Source organism: Hyla sarda, chromosome 7, assembly GCF_029499605.1.
Source record: "Hyla sarda isolate aHylSar1 chromosome 7, aHylSar1.hap1, whole genome shotgun sequence".
Classification (NCBI taxonomy): domain Eukaryota; kingdom Metazoa; phylum Chordata; class Amphibia; order Anura; family Hylidae; genus Hyla; species Hyla sarda.
Genome location: NC_079195.1, coordinates 5,356,750 through 5,379,771, shown reverse-complemented (window position 1 = coordinate 5,379,771; position 23,022 = coordinate 5,356,750). Strand labels below are relative to the sequence as shown.

The following is a 23,022-nucleotide window of genomic DNA, read 5'->3' as shown; positions in this document are numbered from 1 at the left end:
TGTCTTGTGTCAGACTTTTTTGACCAAAAATCCCCCAAAAACTACTAACTCTCCAACACTCAGAGAAAACCCAAAAAAGGGACGTGGTCATCGGGGAAAAGGGGCCTGTCTCGAAAAAACCCTACATTTTCGGAAAAAACTAACTAACTATTGTTACTATATGTAGTCGATTTGAGTTCTGGAAAACCCGTCAGCTCAGAACTGGTGTGAAAAGAGTAAAAACATTGTGAAAATCGCCAAATACAAAATACAATAGTAAATACCATTGAAAAATACCTGTTGGAAACAAAAGCCCACAAAGAAAACGACAAACCCCATGTCCAGGGAGGCTTCCTCCACCGGGCGGCATTAGACCGTTTTCTGCCTTCTGGAGGAGACCAAATTCTCATCTTTTTTCCCCATGGAGCGTTGTCTGTGAGACTCCATATACTAACCGGATCTCCCCAATGAGAACCAACCCCCCGGAGTTCCCCCCGCAGTGTAATACATGGACCCTCTATGACGCCCATATGTCCTAATACTGAATGATCATTAAACCACTCGACACACAAGTCAATATGCAGGAAATTTATTGATTTAAAGTTTGATTAGAAGAAAATTAATTTTCTGATATAAGATTTGATTAGAAGAGAGAAAATTTGGTAACAATCAACGATAAAGAATTAGAGAAATCTGTAAAGAGACGATTGAGAGAATTTTCAGAAAATCGTCATGTGATCCATTTCTTCGGTGTCGGACTCATCGGTGTTGGGATCCTGAGTTCCTGTAGAATATAAAGGAGCAGATGTTGGATTATAGAGATAACATGGAGTCCGGAGTCATGTACAAAGCTGAAGCTGATGACAAAGTCACCGGGAAAAGATTCAGAATACAGAGATTTCACCTCCGGCTCTATTCACACTGCGCTTCTCCTGTGTGTTTGCTGTATGAGCCTGGAACGTTCTCAGCACATAGGTTATATATACACATAGACTCCTGTTCACTGGATGGAGACAAAAGAGCGTCCTCCTGACCTCCGGGGCCCGGTATATGTTGGGTTTATCCAGTCGTAGAAAAACTCCCGGCACCGGCTTCTTTTCAAATGCTTTATTGTGCATTTAACTTATAAATGCAAGACGCATTTCCGCTGCTTAGCCTTTTTCAATTGCAATTGAAAAAGGCTAAGCAGCCGAAATGCGTCTTGCGTTTATAAGTTACATGCACAATAAAGCATTTGAAAAGAAGCCGGTGCCGGGAGTTTTTCTATGACTGGATTTGCTATTATCCACGTGCACGCCGAATATCCAGTGCCGCCCTCCTACCTTTGTTTGCTTAAGTTGGGTTTATAGCTGTACGGAATAGTGCAGTCTACAGTGTTACTCCATACAGAGGTATACAGCAGAAAATGTACACAGAGTGACACCGGGAAATATATATATACACAGTAACCCCCCGACATGCAATGGCCCCGACATACGATCAAATCGACATCCGATGCTTTTATATGTCGGGGCCATCGCATTAGCTGCTATCCGACAGCGCAAAATGCTTAAGCTGCTGCCGGATAGCAGTTTAAGCATCCCGGACAGGTCCACTTCGCGATCCTCTGGCGTCTTCTGTATCTTCTCGTGCGTCCGGACCTTGCTTTCCGGCGTTGTTATTACGTCCTGCACACAAAATAACGTCACCAGAAAGCGAGACCCGGACACCGGAGAACATGCAGAAGATGACGGAGGATCGCGAAGTGGACCCGGAGCAGTGGGACAGCATCGGGAGCCCCTGGGACAGCATCGGGGACGCGGACAGCTACATTCCGGGCAGTGGTGACGAGCGGTGACGGTCCGGAGCGGCGGGACAGGTACAACTTTCTCTAACAGTGGTCTTCAACTTGCGGGCCTCCAGATGTTGCAAAACTACAACTCCCAGAAGGCATGATGGGAGTTGTGTTTTTGCAACATCTGGAGGTCCGCAGGTTGAAGACCACTGGCTTAGTAGCTCACTCACGTGGCGGAGTCGTTAACCCCTCACCCGGCGGCAGTGTTAATGCTGCCGCGGGGTGAGGTGTTAACGCTACCGCTGCCATGGGGTGAGGGGTTAACTTAACCCCTCACCCAATGGCAGCGGCAGTGATAACCCCCTCTCCCCAGGACATAACAGCAAAGACTCCCAGGCCTGGGCAAAATACCCCCGGGCCTGGGCATAAAGTCCCCCACCCCAGGCCTGGGCCAAAACTCCCCAGGCCTGGGCAAAGGACCCCCAGGCCTGGGCAAAGAACCCCCCAGGCCTGGGCACAAATCCCCCCCACCCCAGGCCTGGGCACTAATTCCCCCCACCCCAGGCCTGGGCACAAATTCTGCCCACCCCCGGCCTGAGCACAAAGCCCCCCAACCCAGGCCTGGGCACAAATCTCCCCCACCCCAGGCCTGGGAACAAATTTCCCCCACCCCAGGCCTGGGCACAAATCCCCCCCACCCCAGGCCTGGGCACAAATTCCCCCCACCCCAGGCCTGGGCACAAAGCCCCCCACCCCAGGCCTGGGCACAAATCTCCCCCACCCCAGGCCTGGGCACAAATCTCCCTAACCCCAGGTCTGGGCACAAAGCACCCCAGGCCTGGGCACAAAGCCCCCCACCCCATCTGTACTTTGTGTGGTTATTTTTACTTACTTTGGGTTGAGATTTCACGGACTCAGGAACCAATTTCCAGTTTTCCATAGACATATGTTGAGGGACCACTATATATATATATCAGGGGCACCCTACATATACCTCTAATGGACACCATGAGACGCAGTGTGAATAGAGCCATACAGAACTGTTTTATGATGAACACCGGACATTGTGAAGATATTAATGATGTTGTAGTAAGTGTCATCGATATAAAAATACTGAGGCCCCAATTATTTTTGAATATGATGGGATAAGAGAAAAATCACTTATTCTAGGTGTTTCTTGGGTAAATGCCCCATAAATACAGGACAACATCCGCCTTACTGAATGGAGACGATTTGTGTTTTGATGTTCAGTCAGGAGGGAAATATAATTGACAATAATCTGAGGCTACACGAGGGATTTCTGTCTCTTTTTTCCCACATTTTTTTCAACTGTTTAAAAAAAATCCATCATGTGAACAATTCCCTAACACAGTAAATTTCTTCTCCTGGAGCGGATCCTGTTCCTTACTGTTTCATGGAGGAATTATTTAGGAGATAAATTGCAGCATTTGTTTCATACTCACCAAAACTATGTGAAGGTTTGTTTGCCCGACCTAGCGCCTGCGACCAATACTACCAAGAAGACCACCACCATTACCGCCTCCTCCAAGAAGACCACCACCATTACCGCCTCCTCCAAGAAGATTATCAAGAAGACCTCCATCATCATCATCATCACCTCCTCCAAGAAGACCACCAAGATCAAGAGGACTACTATCACCGCCATTCACTATATCATCCACAAGTTTTCCCTGTTAAATAAATAAAGATTTTATTAAAATAAAAGATGAAAATCTCTTGTCTATGACATTGTGGAATATTCCTTTATTTCTATTCCTCACAATCTACAAACTTTCCGCTGCTTCTAGTGAATGTTCTTGTTTATAGAGATATATCCCCTGTTCTGCTCATCTCTAACCGACTACTGATCTATTCTCTATGACCAAAAGTATCTGAACCCCCTCCTCATTGTTCAGGTGTTTCAGCCACTCCTGTTACATACAGGTGAATACAATCATGCACACAGCCATGCCCTGGTATTAGGATAGGGCTACACAATGACTTTGGTCAGAGAAACAGCAAATCCTATCTAAGTCATGTGACTAAAATAATTTGTGTCTTGACTGTCCCCTTCTTCACTGTTGACTTTATTACAGCCGTGCAGCCCCGACCTTAGTACTGAAGACCTCAATGGGGCAATTTATCAATATTTTTATACAAGTTTTTAGCATAAACCATTAGAAAAATTATTGGAAATCATCACAAACACCAAAGTTGGGCAGAAAAGTCACCTACAGGAAGTGAGGTCTATATTGCTTAGACAGACGTATAAATAATAAAGCAGGTAAATGGATGGATCAGAAATGCTGATAAATTTGAACTTATGTCTCATTTCACTGTCCGACCATGAATGAGAAGTCGTCCTTCTGAGTGTGACCAGCCGAAGGTCAAACTATCATAGACTTTCCGAAGCAAAAACACATAGAGATGTCTGTATACGATCCCTGCATGAGATTTCTATGGATCAGTCACACAACAAATACATCAATACAGATTCACACGTGTGTATTATGGCCAAGTGTCCCGTCTTGACTGCAGCTTTACTGACCTGGACTCAGCATCATTGGGGTCTGCAATGTGTGAGATCAGGTAAGTCACCCCTCTGGTCAGGGTGGGACACTTTGGTGTAATTACCTGTTGTGTAAGTGACCTAAGACAGACAGCACCTACCCCATAAGATGTCCCCATGTATTGCCAAAATGATTCCAACCACATAGACCATACTTACCACTGGGCATAATACATTCACAACGCTACCAGTAAGGTGGTTATCCTGCATTATTAAAATATATAGAATTAATTTCAGCATCAGTGTCGGGATTATTATAATATAACAAGACTATAGATTATAATAAACTACGATAGATGTTCTACTAATCTAGGAAACATTACCTTCATAGTCCTCACAACGCCCTTCACTGCTGGAGCAACAGCTTCACCAACATCTTCGGTCAGATCTTCCTAGAAAATGTTACATTATAGATGACGGTATATACTCCAATCAGATATATAAAAAGATAGGTAGATACATAGATAGACAAAAATATATATTTTTTTATAACAAATTAAAACAATCCATAAAGATTTCCATACTCCCTCCTGGAGGTCTATGAACTCCACTGACTTCTCTGGGAAGAATCCTGATCCTAGAATCTAATGTTACTCATACACGGAGCGCTGAGAACTCTTCCCTCACCCCTACGAGCAGGGATCATGTGGAAACGAATAGACGGGATCTATAAGGGGATCGTCCGCATTATTCTTTGGTTGTTACATAGTCTCCAATGTGGTTGAGGATATAGAGGATGTATAATAATTCTAATATTCTGTACAATAATCTGATATAGTGATGGAGCGCATCGATAAGATGGAGGATGATCATATCTAAGACTCTTTTATATAATCATTTCTATAGATATTTATGTTATGGACTGAAGACTCTTACCAATGTATCGTCAGTTCCCAGCCCGTCATCCAGCAGACAGCCGACATTTTTCTAATAAAAACAGATGGAAAAGTCAACCATTAGTTTTGATAAGTTTATATTCTTCTGGTCACATGGTCTGAGTGTTCTGAGGTTTCTGTCGCTATTGATGGGATCAGGTAATGACAGTAAATTATAAAGATTGTTTCTTCTATTTCATGTGATCAGATAATGTGACCTACAGGGCGGAATCCATTGTGACCTCTACTGGTAACCATCAGCCTGTTCTCCTGTCAGACACCCTGATGTCATGTAGAGGTGACGGCCGCTCCATTCTATCCCTGTTATCACGTAGTATCAGCCATACTGTGCCCCTACATGATGGCGCCTCACACTGGACGGCCTCGGTGTAGGCTCATCCGGCTCCTCAATGCTCACAGTCTTGTTTATTGGTCATGTCTGGGGACAATCTGGGGCCACTTATCAATGGTGACAACTTTTATCTCAAATAAACTTTTCTACTAAAACCATTTGGAATCGGAATCGTTATCATTGTAGAATATATTGTGTTTAATCTTTATTTTTAACAAAAGAAGAAATTTTTTCTTACCAGTAATCCTATAGTCAGTTTAACATCCAGATCTTCTTCTTTCTACAATAAAAGAATAATAAACAGGAATGAGCTATAGCGATAAAACGTCAGGAAATTCACCTCCTATCGTTATGGTGGGAAGAGGTGACAAGGGGCTGAAGTGACCTTGTATGATGGCGCCTGGGGCTGAGCCGTCCATCAGATCATCACCCCCACTATGGGTGAACCAGATGGATCTCTGTCATACGGGATGTAGCTAAGAAGAAAATTTTCCAATTTTTTATATAAGGACAAAAATATGAAAGGGAAGTCTGGTTATTCTGTTTTAATGCCATCAGCCTGGGAACATGTAACACCACATAAACCCTTAAGCACCAAGACAAGGCTGCATCAGTAAAGTCTTAAATGGTTTATTTTTTGGACAATAGAAAATGCTCCACACTTGTCCATCTCCTATACTAGAGGTTCTGGCAACCAGGTTTCTAATTGTTACCGGTCACCTCATGGTGCCATTTTTATATTAATAGCGCAGATGGTCTGTAGATGGAAGTGGATACTGGTGGCACTGTTATAGATGTGACCACCCAAAACTCTCTCTAGTCTTCCTTAAGGACACTTTTCCCACAACACTAATTCAATACATTATTATTGTGACGGGCTGGAAATCCCTTGACAGGCTGCAAACCACATCACAACCACTGGGGGGCCTCTTATCCACACATATAGCACAAACATCTCTGGACGGAGCATTGTGGGATGATATGTGTCATGGAGCTCCTCATCTCGGGATATGTCCAGATAAGGTGAAAGGTGAGGAACATCTGGAGATCTTTAATGTCGATTTGGAGGCGACACATGACCCAGTATATAACACTCTAGTATTAATAAATATTTCAGTAGATTCATTGTAGTTTTTACCTTGCATAATAAGTTCTTCACATTTTCGGTCACAGCTGAAACGTCGTTCTGAAATAAAGCGCACCATCAGGTTAGGTGTAAGATTTAAATTAAAAAGGAAGTAAACAGTCCTCAAAAGCGATAAAGACCTGACTCAGGTCTTTACCACAAGGGTAATGAGATTATGGAAATACAAATAGTATAGCTTAAAATAATGTATAGGTTTATTACATATAAACAATAAAGTAGGCAAAAGGTAAAGAATTCGGGGTTTTAACTACAAGCCCTTGTGGTCAAACAAGGTTCGATTAAAATTAGTAAAATGTTAAAAATAGATATTATCCACTATGTAGGATCAAAAGGTTATAAATAAATATATATTATTGGTTAGAACACAAAGGTAATTATCATCTGCTGAAGTGTTCCCTACAAGAAGGGATTGATGACTTAAAGGGGTACTCCAGTGGAAAACTTTTTTTTTTTTTTTTTATCAACTGGTGCCAAAAAGTTAAACAGATTTGTAAATTACTTCTATTAAAAAATCTTAATGCTTCCATTATTTATTAGTGGCTGTATACTACAGAGGAAATTCTTTTATTTTTGGATATATTTTCTGTCTGATCACAGTGCTCTCTGCTGACACCTCTTTCCATTTTAGGAATTGTCCTGAGCAGCATATGTTTGCTATGGGGAGTTTCTCCTGCTCTGGACAGTTCTCCTGTTCTGGGATTTTCTCCTGCTCTGGACAGTGTCAGCAAAGAGCACTGAGGACAGACAGAAAAGAAATCCAAGAAGAAAAGAATTTCCTCTGTAGTACACAGCCGCTAATAAGTACCGGAAGGAATAAGATTTTTTTTTTTTATAGAAGTAATTTACAAATCTGTTTAAGTCTTTGGAACCAGTTGATTTGAGTGCGCCTTTAACATAAAACAGCGCTGTAAATGAAAAATATATAAAACAATTGTCAAAGCATAAAGTGAGATGATAGCTCAGTCAATGTCCCGTGCTAGCATTGGTTACGGAGCGCTAATAGATATTGTAAAGCGCTAAGTATAGAATCTCAGGAGCGCTGTGTTTATGAGCGCATGCAGCGCTTATACTACGTGTCCTGCAAAAGAAAAAAATTCTAAATCCAAGTCCATGAATTGTAAAAGAAAATTCAAGTCAGTAGCACTGGCTGCGATGTTCTGCTGTCCTGTGGAAGAAACAGAGCTCCTATGTATTGCTATGCTGTGGATGATAGAATTTTCACTGCGTACATAAACAGTCTCCTGCAGTGATTCCTATGGATAGAAGGGTTGGTACGCAGTACCACTTACTCCTCCGATGATGGGGGTGCACAGTGTCTACTTCATCCCTGGGATCGGTCACTAAGGAGCGAGTGGACATCCAGAAGGTGCACGGCTGGGATCCTTGGCATCCACAAGGGGCTGAGCGCGCGCTCAGAAAGTGATGTGTTTGAGTAGTGCAGATGAGATGTGAGATCCTAGATTGGGGTTTGTACTAAAAGGTGGTGTACCTTGTTGGGGGTACACAAAGAAATGCTATATGCGATTTGGGGTGCAATACTGACCCCGTCTTCAGTAGCTAATGGTGGTGGTAATTTTAGTGCTTCTATATATCCCAAATCAAGATCCTGTTAACATGTGAAATGGATCAGGAATAGGGCTATCCTTCCAGTGTAGTATGGAAAACACGGTATGGAGTTATCAATGGAAACTGAATGTTCTATTGGAAATCATACACCTCAGAAATTTAAGAGTCACCAAATGAGGTACATAGAGAACATTGAAAAAATGTATACAAGTATAAATAAGTGTGGTAATACACTGTGGTTAAATGGAAAAAACAGAAATAGAAAAAAAATTGCAAACAATGAAAATAAAATAAAAAACACAGATAACAAAAGGAAACATGATGAAATAGGATAAAGTAATGATTAAAATAAAAAACATAAAAATAGAAATGCAAATAAAAAGTAAGATAAAATAAAAATAATAGAAAAAAAATGAAAACATGAAAAAATAATGAAAAATAATAAAAGAAATAAAAAGAAAAAAAGAAAATAAAGGGGGGGGGGTGGATCATGTTATACGAACGTGTGTTATGGTGGTACTTCAAGTATACTAGTGAAAGTCTAGAAAGTGTGGGAAGGGATCCCTCCTGGGACCAGTCTCGACGCTGGGTATGTGGTCTACCCGATACGGGTCATAGGCTGGGAGCCCACGACAAAGGGATTATAAAATCCAAACTACTCAAAATTGGAATTAAGGCCTTTAGGTTCTAGGCTTTCAAACTAATGTTTCCTTTCTGCTCTGGACAGCTGTAGTAATTGGCTACCTCCTCTCCAATTTTCCTTAATAGACTGTAAGCCTACGAAAGAGAAGCTGGCAGGATCGTTATTGTGATGAAGTGTGAAATGTGTTGAAGGAGGGTGTTTTGTATTCCCTTTACGGATATTGTAAATGTGTTCTGAAATCCTGGCCTCGAGTCGTATTTTTGTGTGTCTGATGTGCTGTTTGTTGCATTTGCACTGTATAAGATATATCACTCCTTTAGTGTTACATGTGAGAAATTGGTTGATATTCCATTTAAAGCTATTAGAAGTAGATGTCATTTGGTTGGTTTTGTTAGGACATTTGGTAATTTAACAATTGGAACAAGTACCGCACCTAAAAATCCTTTTAGATTCCGCCATGTGTCTGGAGCCCTGTCTTGATTGGGTTCCCTAATCCAAGGTGCCACTGTGATACCCAGATTGGGTGCTTTGGTGTAAATGATTGGAGGACAGGTGGGTGGAGTTGGGCCAAGTAATTTATCCTGTTTGATGAGGTGCCAAGATTAGATTTAAGATTTACCTTTCGGGTAATTACTCCTGACCCCCCATTAATGGAGACATCACATGGAGCTTTGTGACCTTCAGAAGATTCTTATCGCCACATTCACATATTTCCCCTGCACTGAGTGCGCAAATCCTAAAGGTGAAGCTTTTATATCTACCATTTCTTTTCAGATACATCAGTATTATGGAGTATACTTACGCCGATGAGCTTCTTTACACATTCTGAGGCAAATAGTGGACCGAGCTGTGAAATAAAATAGATATCAGTGACTTGTGCAACAAAACATGGCTCCAGTGCTGCAAAAATAATGTCCTATAGATTTATATTTCCTATCGATTCACTGATAGTGTTGAGCGACATAGGCCATATTCGAATTCGCGAATATTCGCGAATATACGGACGAACATTCGTCATATATTCGCGAATATTCGCATATTCGTAATATTCTCGTTTTATTTTCGCATATGTGAAAAATTTGCGTATGCGAAAATTAACATATGCGAAAATTTGCATATACAAAAAATAGCATAAGTTAAAATTCGCAAATGCGAAAGTTACCATATGCAAATTTTCGAATATGCGAAAATTCGCACACCGGTCTCACACAGTAGTATTAGAGCCTTCTTTACACCACACAAGCTGGAAGCAGAGAGGGGTGATCACTGTGATGTGTACTGTGAAAAAAAACAACGAATATTCGTAATTACGAATATATAGTGCTATATTCGCGAATATTCATGAATTTGCGAATATGCAATATTCGCAAATAAAATTTGCATTGCGAATATTCGCGAGCAACACTATTCACTGATCATAATGTTTATCAGACACCAATGGAGATGAAATAAATGTAATAATATGAGGAGTCTGACGCTCTGCGGGGATAAAGGTCATCGCTAGTAATCTCTGACCCTACAAGAAGGTCATGTGTTCTGTCTGTATCACCAGGTACTGACTCCTAGGATTACACAGGGACATGATGGGGAGGATCCAGAACTTCTCATGATAGGGTCAATGAATTATAGATTATACATATCCATAGAAAACAATCTGTTCTTACCATGGGGCAGAGAATGTTAAGAACAGGTTTAACCAGACCCAAGTTATCCTGAAAAATAAAGGAATAAATCATCATTAGCGAAAAAGGTTAACAAAAAACTGATGACAATAGACGAGAGAAGGACCTGAGCCCAATCCCCAATGATAAGACGTCTCCGCTCCTTAGTGACTGTCGGATGTTTCTTACTATAGGATTTTGTGCGCCATTTTTATAGGTTCTATCTTTACAATTACATCAGCTGTAGTGGTTGAAGCTTCCGTCGTATGATGTTCGGGCCGTTTCTCTATTTTAACCATCTGTAGCACGAGCATAAATACAAGGATGGACTTAGTCTGAGCCTTAGCCTTATGTTTGGCCTGAAGACTCCTGACATATAAGATAAACTCCTCCATAGGCTTCCACTGTTGGGCAGAGGTCAGGGGTCGTATTTGCCTCTCTCTGGTTGGAATATGATACAATACGACTGAGAAAGAGGATGGAATATCTACGAGAGTACATTATCCCATCAGATAGATCCTTTCAAGAAATGGATATGTGAAATGCAAATGAATGGGAGGCGATGGGTGACGGATAGCTTTGTATGGCGCCCAACTCAGACCCTAAAAAAGCTCTAACAATGTATCTGCTCATTGGTGAAGACAATAAGTGGAGACTCTCCAAGCAGAGACTGGGACAGTTGGGGCACGTACATTGATGCTCTCCTCCCCTTTGCCAGTGTCTGTCACCGTCATCAGCGTCACCGCTCTGGTGGGAGCTCAGGAGGTGGAGAGGATGTCTGGCTGCAAAGAACAACTACTAAAGTGACCCGCTAAATATGGGCAATCCCCTCTTGAGAACTTCCTTCTGGGAGTGAGCGGCAGGGGGCGCTATTTACAGGGTAGTTGATTATTTTATCACTTTCATGTTTCCCCTTAATGTTAGACCGAGCTTTTTTTTTAAACTTACCGCAAGTTTTTCAACGGCTTCGACTAATTCTGACCCAGTAGTACCGACTCCAAATCCCAGCTCTCCCTAGAATAAATGTAACATTGAAATTTTCAGTGTTATTCTCAGTTCACACCTGCGAATATTATACAGATGAAACTCCAAAAATGTGAATATTGTGCAAAGTTCATTTCTTTCAGTAAAGCAACTTAAATGGTGAAACTAATATATGAGAAAGACAGTTCAAGCCGTGATTTGTCATAATTGTGATGATTATGGTTACAGCTCATGAAAACCCCAAAGCCCCCCCAATGACTATGATTTGGGGGCCATGTCATTTGCTGGGGTTGGTCACTGCGCTTCATTAAGTCCAGGGTCCGCACACCCATCACCAGGAGATTTTGGAGCACTTCATGCTTCCTTTCCTCTTACGTAGCATTAATGAAATACAGTGGACTTTTACACGATATTCTCATTTTTCGAGTGTTTCCAGATCTGTTCCATGTCAGTAGATGGGGCTTTATGTTCTTGTGGGATCAGATTCACTTTCTGTAGGGGCCATGTTTTGGAGTAGATGCCCATTACCATTAATTTTTCATTCATGTATCTTTCTTTTTTACATTGAGCAACAAACAAAAAAGCTATTTTGCTGTAATTTTTTTAAGCTACTAAGTGTATGATATTTAAAGAAAAAAGTATTTATAATGAAAATCTATCCTGATTGTATATATGGCATTTATAATCTGAATGAACTTACCAATGGTTTTTGTAAACCAATGACATGACCGACACCACAGCCTGTGCATCCCTGCCGGGAGGATCAACATTGATAGTCAGATATCATTATTATCATTAGTCATAGTCAGATATCATTATTATCATTAGTCATAGTCAGATATCATTGTTATCATTAGTCATAGTCAGATATCATTGTTATCATTAGTCATAGTCAGATTTTATTCTTATCATTAGTCATAGTCAGATGCCATTGTTATCATTAGTCATAGTCAGATGTCATTATTATCATTAGTCATAGTCAGATGTCATTGTTATCATTAGTCATAGTCAGATGTCATTGTTATCATTAGTCATAGTCAAATATCATTGTTATCATTAGTCATAGTCAGATGCCATTGTTATCATTAGTCATAGTCAGATGTCATTATTATCATTAGTCATAGTCAGATGTCATTGTTATCATTAGTCATAGTCAGATGTCATTGTTATCATTAGTCATAGTCAGATGTCATTGTTATCATTAGTCATAGTCAGATATCATTGTTATCATTAGTCATAGTCAGATGTCATTGTTATCATTAGTCATAGTCAGATGCGATTGTTATCATTAGTCATAGTCAGATGTCATTATTATCATTAGTCATAGTCAGATGTCATTGTTATCATTAGTCATAGTCAGATGTAATTATTATCATTAGTCATAGTCAGATCTCATTGTTATCATTAGTCATAGTCAGATGTCATTGTTATCATTAGTCATAGTCAGATGTTATTGGTATCATTAGTCATAGTCAGATGTCATTGTTATCATTAGTCATAGTCAGATGTCATTGTTATCATTAGTCATAGTCAGATGTCATTATTATCATTAGTCATAGTCAGATATCATTGTTATCATTAGTCATAGTCAGATGTCATTGTTATCATTAGTCATAGTCAGATGTCATTGTTATCATTAGTCATAGTCAGATGTCATTGTTATCATTAGTCATAGTCAGATGTCATTGTTATCATTAGTCATAGTCAGATGTCATTGTTATCATTAGTCATAGTCAGATGTCATTGTTATCATTAGTCATAGTCAGATATCATTGTTATCATTAGTCATAGTCAGATATCATTGTTATCATTAGTCATAGTCAGATATCATTATTATCATTAGTCATAGTCAGATATCATTGTTATCATTAGTCATAGTCAGATGTCATTATTATCATTAGTCATAGTCAGATATCATTGTTATCATTAGTCATAGTCAGATGTCATTATTATCATTAGTCATAGTCAGATATCATTGTTATCATTAGTCATAGTCAGATATCATTATTATCATTAGTCATTGTCAGATGTCATTGTTATCATTAGTCATAGTCAGATGTCATTATTATCATTAGTCATAGTCAGATATCATTGTTATCATTAGTCATAGTCAGATATCATTGTTATCATTAGTCATAGTCAGATGTCATTATTATCATTAGTCATAGTCAGATGTCATTGTTATCATTAGTGATAGTCAGATGTCATTGTTATCATTAGTCATAGTCAGATGTCATTATAATCATTAGTCATAGTCAGATGTCATTATTATCATTAGTCATAGTCAGATATCATTATTATCATTAGTCATAGTCAGATATCATTGTTATCATTAGTCATAGTCAGATGTCATTGTTATCATTAGTCATAGTCAGATGTCATTATTATCATTAGTCATAGTCAGATATCATTATTATCATTAGTCATAGTCAGATATCATTGTTATCATTAGTCATAGTCAGATGTCATTGTTATCATTAGTCATAGTCAGATGTTATTCTTACCACAAAGTTTCCTAATTCATCCTTCAATTCATTGAAATATTCCTTTGTCATATTTTCCTGAAAAAATAAATAAAAAGTAACAATAAGTAGACGACCTGGAAATCTCCAGTAAGTTGGGAGAAGAAGATCCTTCTATAATGTATCATTCTAATATTCGCAATGACAATTATTCTTATCTATATATGCAAATTTTCGCATGGGAAAAAAAGTGAACAAGCATAGCGAATATGCGAATTTCGCGAACATAGGACGAATGATCGTCAATATATTCGCGAAATATTGCAAATCTGAATATGGCCCCTGCCGCACATAACTATCAGCCACTGCTAAGTGGGATTTATTTATAAAGCATTTCATCCTGGGGTAAATTTGTCTCAATATTTTGGCGCAGTGTGTTTTTTGCAACTTTTCCTGTGACTTTTCATTTACCTGTTGTTGTTGCTGTGGTAGACGTGTTTTTGGTAGATTTTTTGCAGTGGTCAGGGATTTATGAATATTAGACTTTTTTAAAAAGCCACAGACTTTGGCGCAACCCACCAAAATGGGCGCTAATCACCACCAGATAATAAAGCACTAACAAACTAACTGTGCGCAGCGTTATTAAAAAGTCAAATAATTGTCGCACGGATTAAAACGTCGCACAAAAAGTCGCACAAAAAGACCATCTAAAGTGGAGTACTGACGTAAGAAATGTGATAATTTAGGTGCAGGTACACAGTTTCCACTACATGAATTAATGGAGTAAAAAGACGTTCACCTACTCCACTATTGATAATTACCCCCCCAGTGTCCCTCACAAGGGGGCATTTATTATTGTCTTTAAAGGGGTACTGCACTGCTCAGCGTTTAGAACAAACTGTTCCCAGAGATGGTGCGGGTGCCGGGAGCTTGTGACATCATAGCCCAGCCCCCTCGTGATGTCACACCCCGCCCCTCAATGCAAGTTCATGTAAGGGGGTGTGACAGCGTCACACCCCCTCCCATAGACTTGCATTGAGGGTGTGTGATGTGATGTTGTGAGTGGGCGGGGCTATGACGTCACCAGCTTTCGGCTCCAGCTCCAGCGTTCAGAACACTTTGTTCCAAACACTGAGCAGTGGAGTACCCTTTAACCCCTTAAGGACGCAGGACGTAAATGTACGTCCTGGTGAGGTGGTACTTAACGCACCAGGACGTACATTTACGTCCTAAGCATAACCGCGGGCATCGGAGCGATGCCCGTGTCATGCGCGGCTGATCCCGGCTGCTGATCGCAGCCAGGGACCCGCCGGCAATGGCCGACGCCCGCGATCTCGCGGGCGTCCGCCATTAACCCCTCAGGTGCCGGGATCAATACAGATCCCGGCATCTGCGGGAGTTCGCGATTAAAATGAACGATCGGATCGCCCGCAGCGCTGCTGCGGGGATCCGATCATTCATAACGCCGCACGGAGGTCCCCTCACCTTCCTCCGTGCGGCTCCCGGCGTCTCCTGCTCTGGTCTGTGATCGAGCAGACCAGAGCAGGAGATGACCGATAATACTGATCTGTTCTATGTCCTATACATAGAACAGATCAGTATTAGCAATCATGATATTGCTATAAATAGTCCCCTATGGGGACTATTCAAGTGTAAAAAAAAATGTAAAAAAATGTAAAAGTAAAAGTAAAAAAAAAATGAAAAATCCCCTCCCCCAATAAAAAAGTAAAACGTCCGTTTTTTCCTATTTTACCCCCAAAAAGCGTAAAAAACATTTTTTATAGACATATTTGGTATCGCCGCGTGCGTAAATGTCCGAACTATTAAAATAAAATGTTAATGATCCCGTACGGTGAACGGCGTGAACGAAAAAAAATTTAAAAAGTCCAAAATTCCTACTTTTTTAATCCATTTTATTAAAAAAAAATTATAAAAAATGTATTAAAAGTTTTTTATATACAAATGTGGTATCAAAAAAAAGTACAGATCATGGCGCATAAAATGAGCCCCCATACCGCCACTTATACGGAAAAATAAAAAAGTAATAGGTCATCAAAATAAAGGGATTATAAACGTACTAATTTGGTTAAAAAGTTTGTGATTTTTTTTAAGCGCAACGATAATATAAAAGTATATAATAATGGGTATCATTTTAATCGTATTGACCCTCAGAATAAAGAACACATGTCATTTTTACCAGAAATTGTACGGCGTGAAAACAAAACCTTTCAAAATTAGCAAAATTGCGTTTTTCGTTTTAATTTCCCCACAAAAATAGTGTTTTTTGGTTGCGCCATACATTTTATGATATAATGAGTGATGTCATTACAAAGGACAACTGGTTGCGCAAAAAACAAGCCCTCATACTAGTCTGTGGATGAAAATATAAAAGAGTTATGATTTTTAGAAGGCGAGGAGGAAAAAATGAAAACGTAAAAATTAAATTGTCTGAGTCCTTAAGGCCAAAATGGGCTGAGTCCTTAAGGGGTTAAAGGAGTACTCCACTGAAAAAAATTATTGTTATTTTTTTTATTAAATTATCTGGTGCCAGAAAGTTAAACATATGGGTAAATTACTTCTATTTAAAAATCTTAATCCTTCTAGTACTTTTTAGCTGCTATGTGCTCCACAGGAAGTTCTTTTCTTTTTGGATTTCTTTTCTGTCTGTCCACAGTGCTCTCTGCTGACACCTCTTTCCATGTCAGGAACTGTACAGAGTAGGAGCAAATCCGCATAGCAAACCTATCCGGGCACAAGTTGATAATAAAAAAATTTCCAGTGGAGCACCTCTTTAAGCACTTTTTTGCGTGTAGATTTGTATTCATTTTGGTTTACACTTTTTTTTTTTAAAGGAGTGTACAGAGCAGCTGTTAATGTTAGTCTTGTGCAGTAGAGACTAATGAATTTATCAACAGAAATCTTTTTTTTTTTTAAGTCACAAAACTACACCAGGTCAGACTTAGGTTAGCTTTTTGGTTTATGTGATGAGTAAAATTCGAGAAAATGTTGTATACTTCAGAAAATGTATCAAATGCCATGTGGCAATTTAATAAATTTTGCTCAGTCACGCAAAAAAATAAATAAAAACACAATAATAAAGAACCTAAAAAATGAACTGCATCACATATACATACATCTCAGTAAATGCCCCCACCAGAGATCTTCATCTAACATCTGCTATTTCTACAATGGCTGCTAAAGCTATGTGCATATGCTTTCATAGTGACTCTGAAATCGCCTATATACTGTCTCCTGGTTGGCTGGGAGAGCTGTTTGAAAGGCCTCATGTGATTCCCTGAGGTCATGTGATCCTTCCTCCTTCTTCTGCTTTCTGCTATGTTGCTGTTGTTATAGTAGCAAGTTCTGCCGAACTAAACTTGAGTTTTAGCCGAAAGGCAAATAAAGTACAAGTGTTAGAGTTGAAACATACTACCGATCCTGTCTGATCCTCTACATTGGTGTTTATCAACCAATGCGCTTCCTGTATTTGCAAAACTACAACTCCCCGCATGCCCAGAAAGCCAAAGGCTGTCTGGGCATGCTGGAAATTGTAGCTTTGTAACAGCTGGAAGCACCCTGGTTGAATCTCTAATGATCTTTTGACATTTGGGTGATTTTTTTATTCATTATCATCATCATCATTTTCTTTTTTGGTAATGTAATTAACTTTTTTTATAACAAAAAAAAAAACAAAAAAAAAAAAAAACACCAAAACATAAAGAATAAAATGAAGCATTTACTGTACCTTATGTTCTTTAACTTTACAGATGATCTTTTGGCCAACTTTTCCAAGATTATCGACGTTCTGTGAATACAACACAATACAGAGTGATCACTGTCAAGTTTAATTTAAAATAGTTTATAAACAGTAAAACAGTAAATGTGTCACAATAATTCTTCTACAATCATTTACAAAATACTTCACTCTATAGCAGGATGTCCAGATTGTGTCTCACAAGCCACATGTGGCATTTTCTAGGTATCATGCTAGTCGCAAACTCTCCTCTCCGCCCCCTCTGTTTAGCTGCTGCCACTTGATATCAGCAACCATATGGTCTGTGACTTTAAGATAGCAGGGACTGCTGGTAGCAGATGCACCGCACGTAGGCACATCTGTTTAAAGACTCTGGCCAGCGGTATCAGCCGACAACACCAGGGGCGGACACAGACAGCATAGGCCCCTGTGCAAAGAACATGCCTGCCCCCCCCCCCCCCTTATACATCAATTGTTCAGGTAGGAGATAAATATGAGATATGAGATAGATAGATATGAGATAGATAGATATGAGATAGATAGATAGGAGATAGATAGATATGAGATAGATAGATAGATATGAGATAGATAGATAGATAGATATGAGATAAATAGATAGATAGATAGAAGAGAGATTCAGTAGATATATAGATAGATGATAGATAGATAGATAGAAGATAGATACAGCAGATACAGTAGATGGATAGATAGATAGATAGATAGATAGATAGATAGATGATAGATAGGACATGGGTATCTTTTTACCAACCAGGGTGCCTCCAGATGTTGCAAAACTAAAAAACTACAACTCCTGGGCCTTTGGCTGTTGAGGTATGCTGGGAGTTGTAGTTTTGCAACATCTGGAGGCACCCTGTGGGATGGATAGATCGATAGGTAGGTAGATAGTGTTTTCCAACCAGGGTGTCTCCAGCTGATGCAAAACTACAACTCCCAGCATGCTCGGACAGTCTTTAGCTGTCCGGAAGTTGTAGTTTTGCAACATCTGGAGGCTCCCTGGTTGGGAAACACTGCCTTAATGGATTAATGATTAATAAACAAGCAGTGTGTCCACATGTTGTTGCCCCAGTGGGGTCACTTTCCCTCCTCCGGGGTCCACAGGTCACCTACAGGTCACATTACAAGAACAATTTTTTGAAAAATCGCGGAAAAAATGGCTCAGTTTTACCACTATTTCGAAAAATCGTGGTAAAACCGCGCTATTTTTGCACAATTTTTCCCAAAAAATTGTTCTTGTAATTTGACCTGTAGGTGACCTGCGGACCCCGGAGGAGGGAAAGTGACCCCACTGGGCTGCTACTCCAGCCCGAGGTATACTGCTAGTGAGAAGAGAGGCAGGACAGGGGACATAACTTACCCTCACAGCCGCTGTGCTCCTGGGAGGCCTGTCAGCTCTCGGCCTCTGTCCTCTTCCTGTGCTGGGGGCGGAGCCATGAATCAGGTGCCTTCATCCCTGCGCTACTGCCTGTTTCCCTAATGATACCGGAGCAGGAGCAGCACAGGGATTGTAAAAAAAAAAATAGCGCTTGTCTGAGTGGGGATCGGGACAACTGTCCTGGATCCTCACCAGCTGCACCTCTCTCTCAAGGGGGCCCTTGGCCAGTGCTTGAGGGCCCATGTGTAGTGGCGGGCCCCTGTGCAGCTGAACATGCTGCACATGTGATTTGTCCGCCCCTGGACAGCACCATCTCTCTCCCTGTTTCCCCCAAAAAAGGAAAGCATAAGATAGGTAGATAGGGGGCTACTGCTACTACTACCTCTACTATTATTGTGGGGCTTCTGCTTCTACTACAAGGGGGCTGCTACAACAGGGGGACCACTTCTACACCAGGGGGCCGCTAATACTACTACAGGGCTACTACTACAGAGGAGGTTGTTGCTACCCTTACAAGAGGACTGCTTCTATTACTACTACAGGGGGCTACTGCTACAACACAGGGAGCTGTTGTTACTATTATGGGGGGGGGATGCTACTACCTATAGGGTCCTGCTTCTACATACAGCTGGGCTGCTGCTACAACACGGGGAGTTGCTGTTACTACTATTGGGTGGCTGCCGCAACTATTTCAGGGGGGTGCCACTACATACAGGGGCCTGCTTCTACATACAGCTTGGCTACTGCATGCATTTCTTATTCTCTAAGTACATGTCTTGCCACACTTAAACATATGAAGTTTATTGAATGTGGTGCTTATGTTGAGTAAGTTCAGCCACCCCTGCTCTATAGTGTTACATCGTAAGTTACAATAGTGTGACACCTGGGTTCCTAGGTTCTTAGGTTTCCCCATTACAGGAATTCACATAGAAGACCCGTGTGAAGCTAAAGTTGAGCGGATATCGTGGCCACTTTTTGGCTAATTTTGGGTCTGATTTATGGGGTTTGGTCTGAAATCTGATTTAGTGGTTGGAGCCATGCTTGAGGAGGCCCCCGCTTAAGAGTTTGGCAGGGGACCGAGCATTCTCTGGTTATGTCTCTGAGTGCTAGAAACCATATATTTTAGTATAATCCAAACCAGGAGTTCCTAATCCTTCTTATCTCACCAGGCAACTTTCAACTTTGGTTATTAAAAGGAAGAAAACTTATGAAAGGCTGAGTTGTAGTTTTGCAATGCTCTCTGCTTCTTTACTACAATTATAATGCAGTATGTGTGGCTCCTACTCCTTTATGTGTTAGTCACTGCTCAGTGTCCCTCACTGAGATCTTCATCTAACACCTGCTATTTCTACAATGGCTGCATAGCTTTGCCACACCTGGAGACACATTATTGGAAATCACTGCACTAGAGATATGCTTTAAAGGGGTACTCCATTGGAAAAAAAAATTATCAACTGGTGCCAGAAAGTTAAACAGATTTGTCAATTACTTTTATTCAAAAATCTTAATCATTCCAGTACTTATCAGCTGCTGTTATGATCCACAGGAAGTTATTTTCTTTTTGAATTTCTTTTCTGCCTGACCACAGTGCTCTCTGCTGAGACATCTGTCCATTTTAGGAACTGTCCAGAGTAGGAGCAAATCCCCATAGAAAACCTCTCCTGCTCTGGACAGTTCCTAAAATGGACAGAGGTGTCAGCAGAGAGCACTGTGGTCAGGCAGAAAGTTAAAGAAAAGAACTTGCAGCAGCTGATAAGTACCGGAAGGATTAAGATTTTTTAATAAAAGTAATTTACAAAACTGTTTAACTTTCTTGCACCAGTTGATTATTATTTTTTTTTCCTGTGGAGTACCCCTTTAAGTAAAAAAAGACACTGAATCCCATTCCCATTAATTGAAGCTGAATCCCACACTGGGACAAGGCTCTTCATGAGATCAGAGGAAGTCTATGGATCACATGGCCTCTAATATATCTGACATGTGGTCATATTAGAACTATTAAAAGTAAAATTGGATACATCTAATATATTTTACACTGGAGTTCGGAGTTTTAGTATAATTATACTTGAAGATAACATAGAAATGTAAGTGATATACTATTACAGTTTCCCCCTCATGTATAGATATATTGTACATTAATATGTAGGAATATAATTTTAAAAATTTTCATTACCTCCAACGCATGTTTCAGGCACTTGTCATCATTGGCAAAGTCATTTTTGTATTTTGAATCACACTGGAAAGATGATGATGAGGAGGAAGATGATGACCAAGATGACCATGAAGACCAAGAACCTCCACCACCATGGCCTGATAATTCTCCGCTGTGACCTGAGGAACCTCCACCATGGCCTGATAATTCTCCGCTGTGATCTGGGGAACCTCCACCACCATGGACTGATAATTCTCCGCTGTGATCTGCGGAACCTCCACCACCATGGACTGATAATTCTTGGCTGTGACCTGAGAAACGTCCACCACCATTACCTGATTGCCAAGATCCACCACCCTGACCTGATGAGCCATATCCACCAGGCCCACACATTATTGGTGGTTGATAGTTTCCGCCATAATCTAAAACACAGAAAACAACACACGTAAACAACAATCATGGACAGTCTATAGGGAATACTACAAATATGTCTATAGACAGTACGTACCATTACAGACACTGACACCAACCAGAGCCAAGAGTATGAAGATCTTCATTGTGCAGACAGTGAAGTTCAGCACTGATGTGGATCTCCAGCAGTTGTGTCCTCACTTTTATAGTGTTAGGACCACAGACAGCCCAGTATGGGCTCCACCGTCACGGAAACTTGATTTACCCTCTGGCAAGTTCAAGATGTAAAGGTATCAAAGATCTTGGCAGAATAACATTTAGAATCTGCCAATGTTTTGTTCCCTCTTTATGAGTAAACATCCGTCTGCTCATCAGTCATTATTTTGTACTTTTCCAATGTGATGATTTTAATTAAAATGCTTTGATCACTTGGAGTCTCCTCTAATGCCCCAAGTGCTCGGGTTTATTGCATTTGCAGAATGTTTTGGGATTTTAACTCTCTGAGGGTTAATAATCAAGTAAAATTGATGTTATTTAGTTCTGCTCCAAAGAGAAGAAAATGACCAGCTCCATAGGGAGGATACACTCATCTGAGGACCCCTTGTCAGCACAGAGCAGAGGGCTGAGATTAAAGGGTTGTCTTCTATGCAGATCAGAGGAGAAATATGTTACAAACTTTTTCCCCCCAATTTTTAACATTGGCAGAAAATAATCCTTTATACAGTATGTCATCTTCAACAAGAAACAGGATGTCTCCAGAGCTGCCCCCGCCCCCCATATTCCTCTTAGACATCTACTTATTACTACGTAATTCTACTTAACTCCTGATGATGTGCAGTATCACACACATTTACTAAAATATAACTTAAAGGGTACAGGTTTGGATTTAGCAGAAGAGTTCAGTTACTGTCAGATAATTTATATGAATAAATTTAGAATGTGTACGTAGAACCTAAACCTTCCTCAGATGATTTGTTCTTTTTGTATTATTGTTATTTTAATAAAGGTGTGATTTGTGCTGCACTCTCTCTCTGGTTTTGTGGTTCCTGACATGTGCCATCTTTGTTTTTCCCTGGTGCCCAAGGTTACACCTATTTTAGGGCATTAACCATACCTCCCAACCAACTCACACCCAGCGGGACAGTCACATTTTTGGGGTCATGTCCCACCATCCTGCAATGGCCCCTTCATGTCCAGCTTTTGTTTTAAAGATGCAGACGATGCCCACTTCTCTTGCTACTCTTCCCCAACCTACTTTTCTACTGACTTTACTTTATGGGACACCAAAAGGGGGACAATT

At 40.4% G+C, this 23,022-nt stretch overlaps 1 protein-coding gene across 2 annotated transcripts; it reads right to left on the bottom strand.

The window, feature by feature from the left end:
* Positions 1–559: 559 nt before the first annotated feature.
* Positions 560–21,958, bottom strand: LOC130281870 (uncharacterized). 2 transcript variants are annotated; one of them, XM_056529602.1, is made up of 16 exons: positions 21,820–21,958; positions 21,542–21,733; positions 21,333–21,499; positions 17,758–17,817; positions 14,055–14,111; positions 12,251–12,301; positions 11,515–11,580; positions 10,570–10,617; positions 9,708–9,752; positions 6,688–6,735; positions 5,788–5,829; positions 5,199–5,249; positions 4,646–4,714; positions 4,482–4,526; positions 3,217–3,444; positions 560–763 (listed from the first exon to the last, which is right to left on the bottom strand). In XM_056529602.1, the coding sequence occupies exons 1-15, from the start codon at positions 21,866–21,868 to the stop codon at positions 3,247–3,249; spliced, it is 1,188 nt and encodes a 395-aa protein (XP_056385577.1). In that variant the 5' UTR covers positions 21,869–21,958; the 3' UTR covers positions 560–763; positions 3,217–3,246. The 2 variants fall into 2 exon arrangements, with proteins under 2 accessions (XP_056385577.1, XP_056385576.1); XM_056529601.1 differs by having other exon boundaries at positions 21,333–21,733.
* Between the last annotated feature and the right edge of the window lie 1,064 nt (positions 21,959–23,022).

Bases quoted from the DNA above. Each gene is read 5' to 3' on its own strand.
- LOC130281870 (XM_056529601.1), bottom strand. From the start codon at position 21,868: ATGAAGATCTTCATACTCTTGGCTCTGGTTGGTGTCAGTGTCTGTAAT. The intron at 10,618-11,514 runs GTAAGTTTAAAA...TTTATTTTTCAG, and splicing joins AAGCCGTTGAAAAACTTGCG to GATAACTTGGGTCTGGTTAA. The intron at 3,445-4,481 runs GTAAGTATGGTC...TTTATTTAACAG, and splicing joins TGAATGTATTATGCCCAGTG to GGAAAACTTGTGGATGATAT.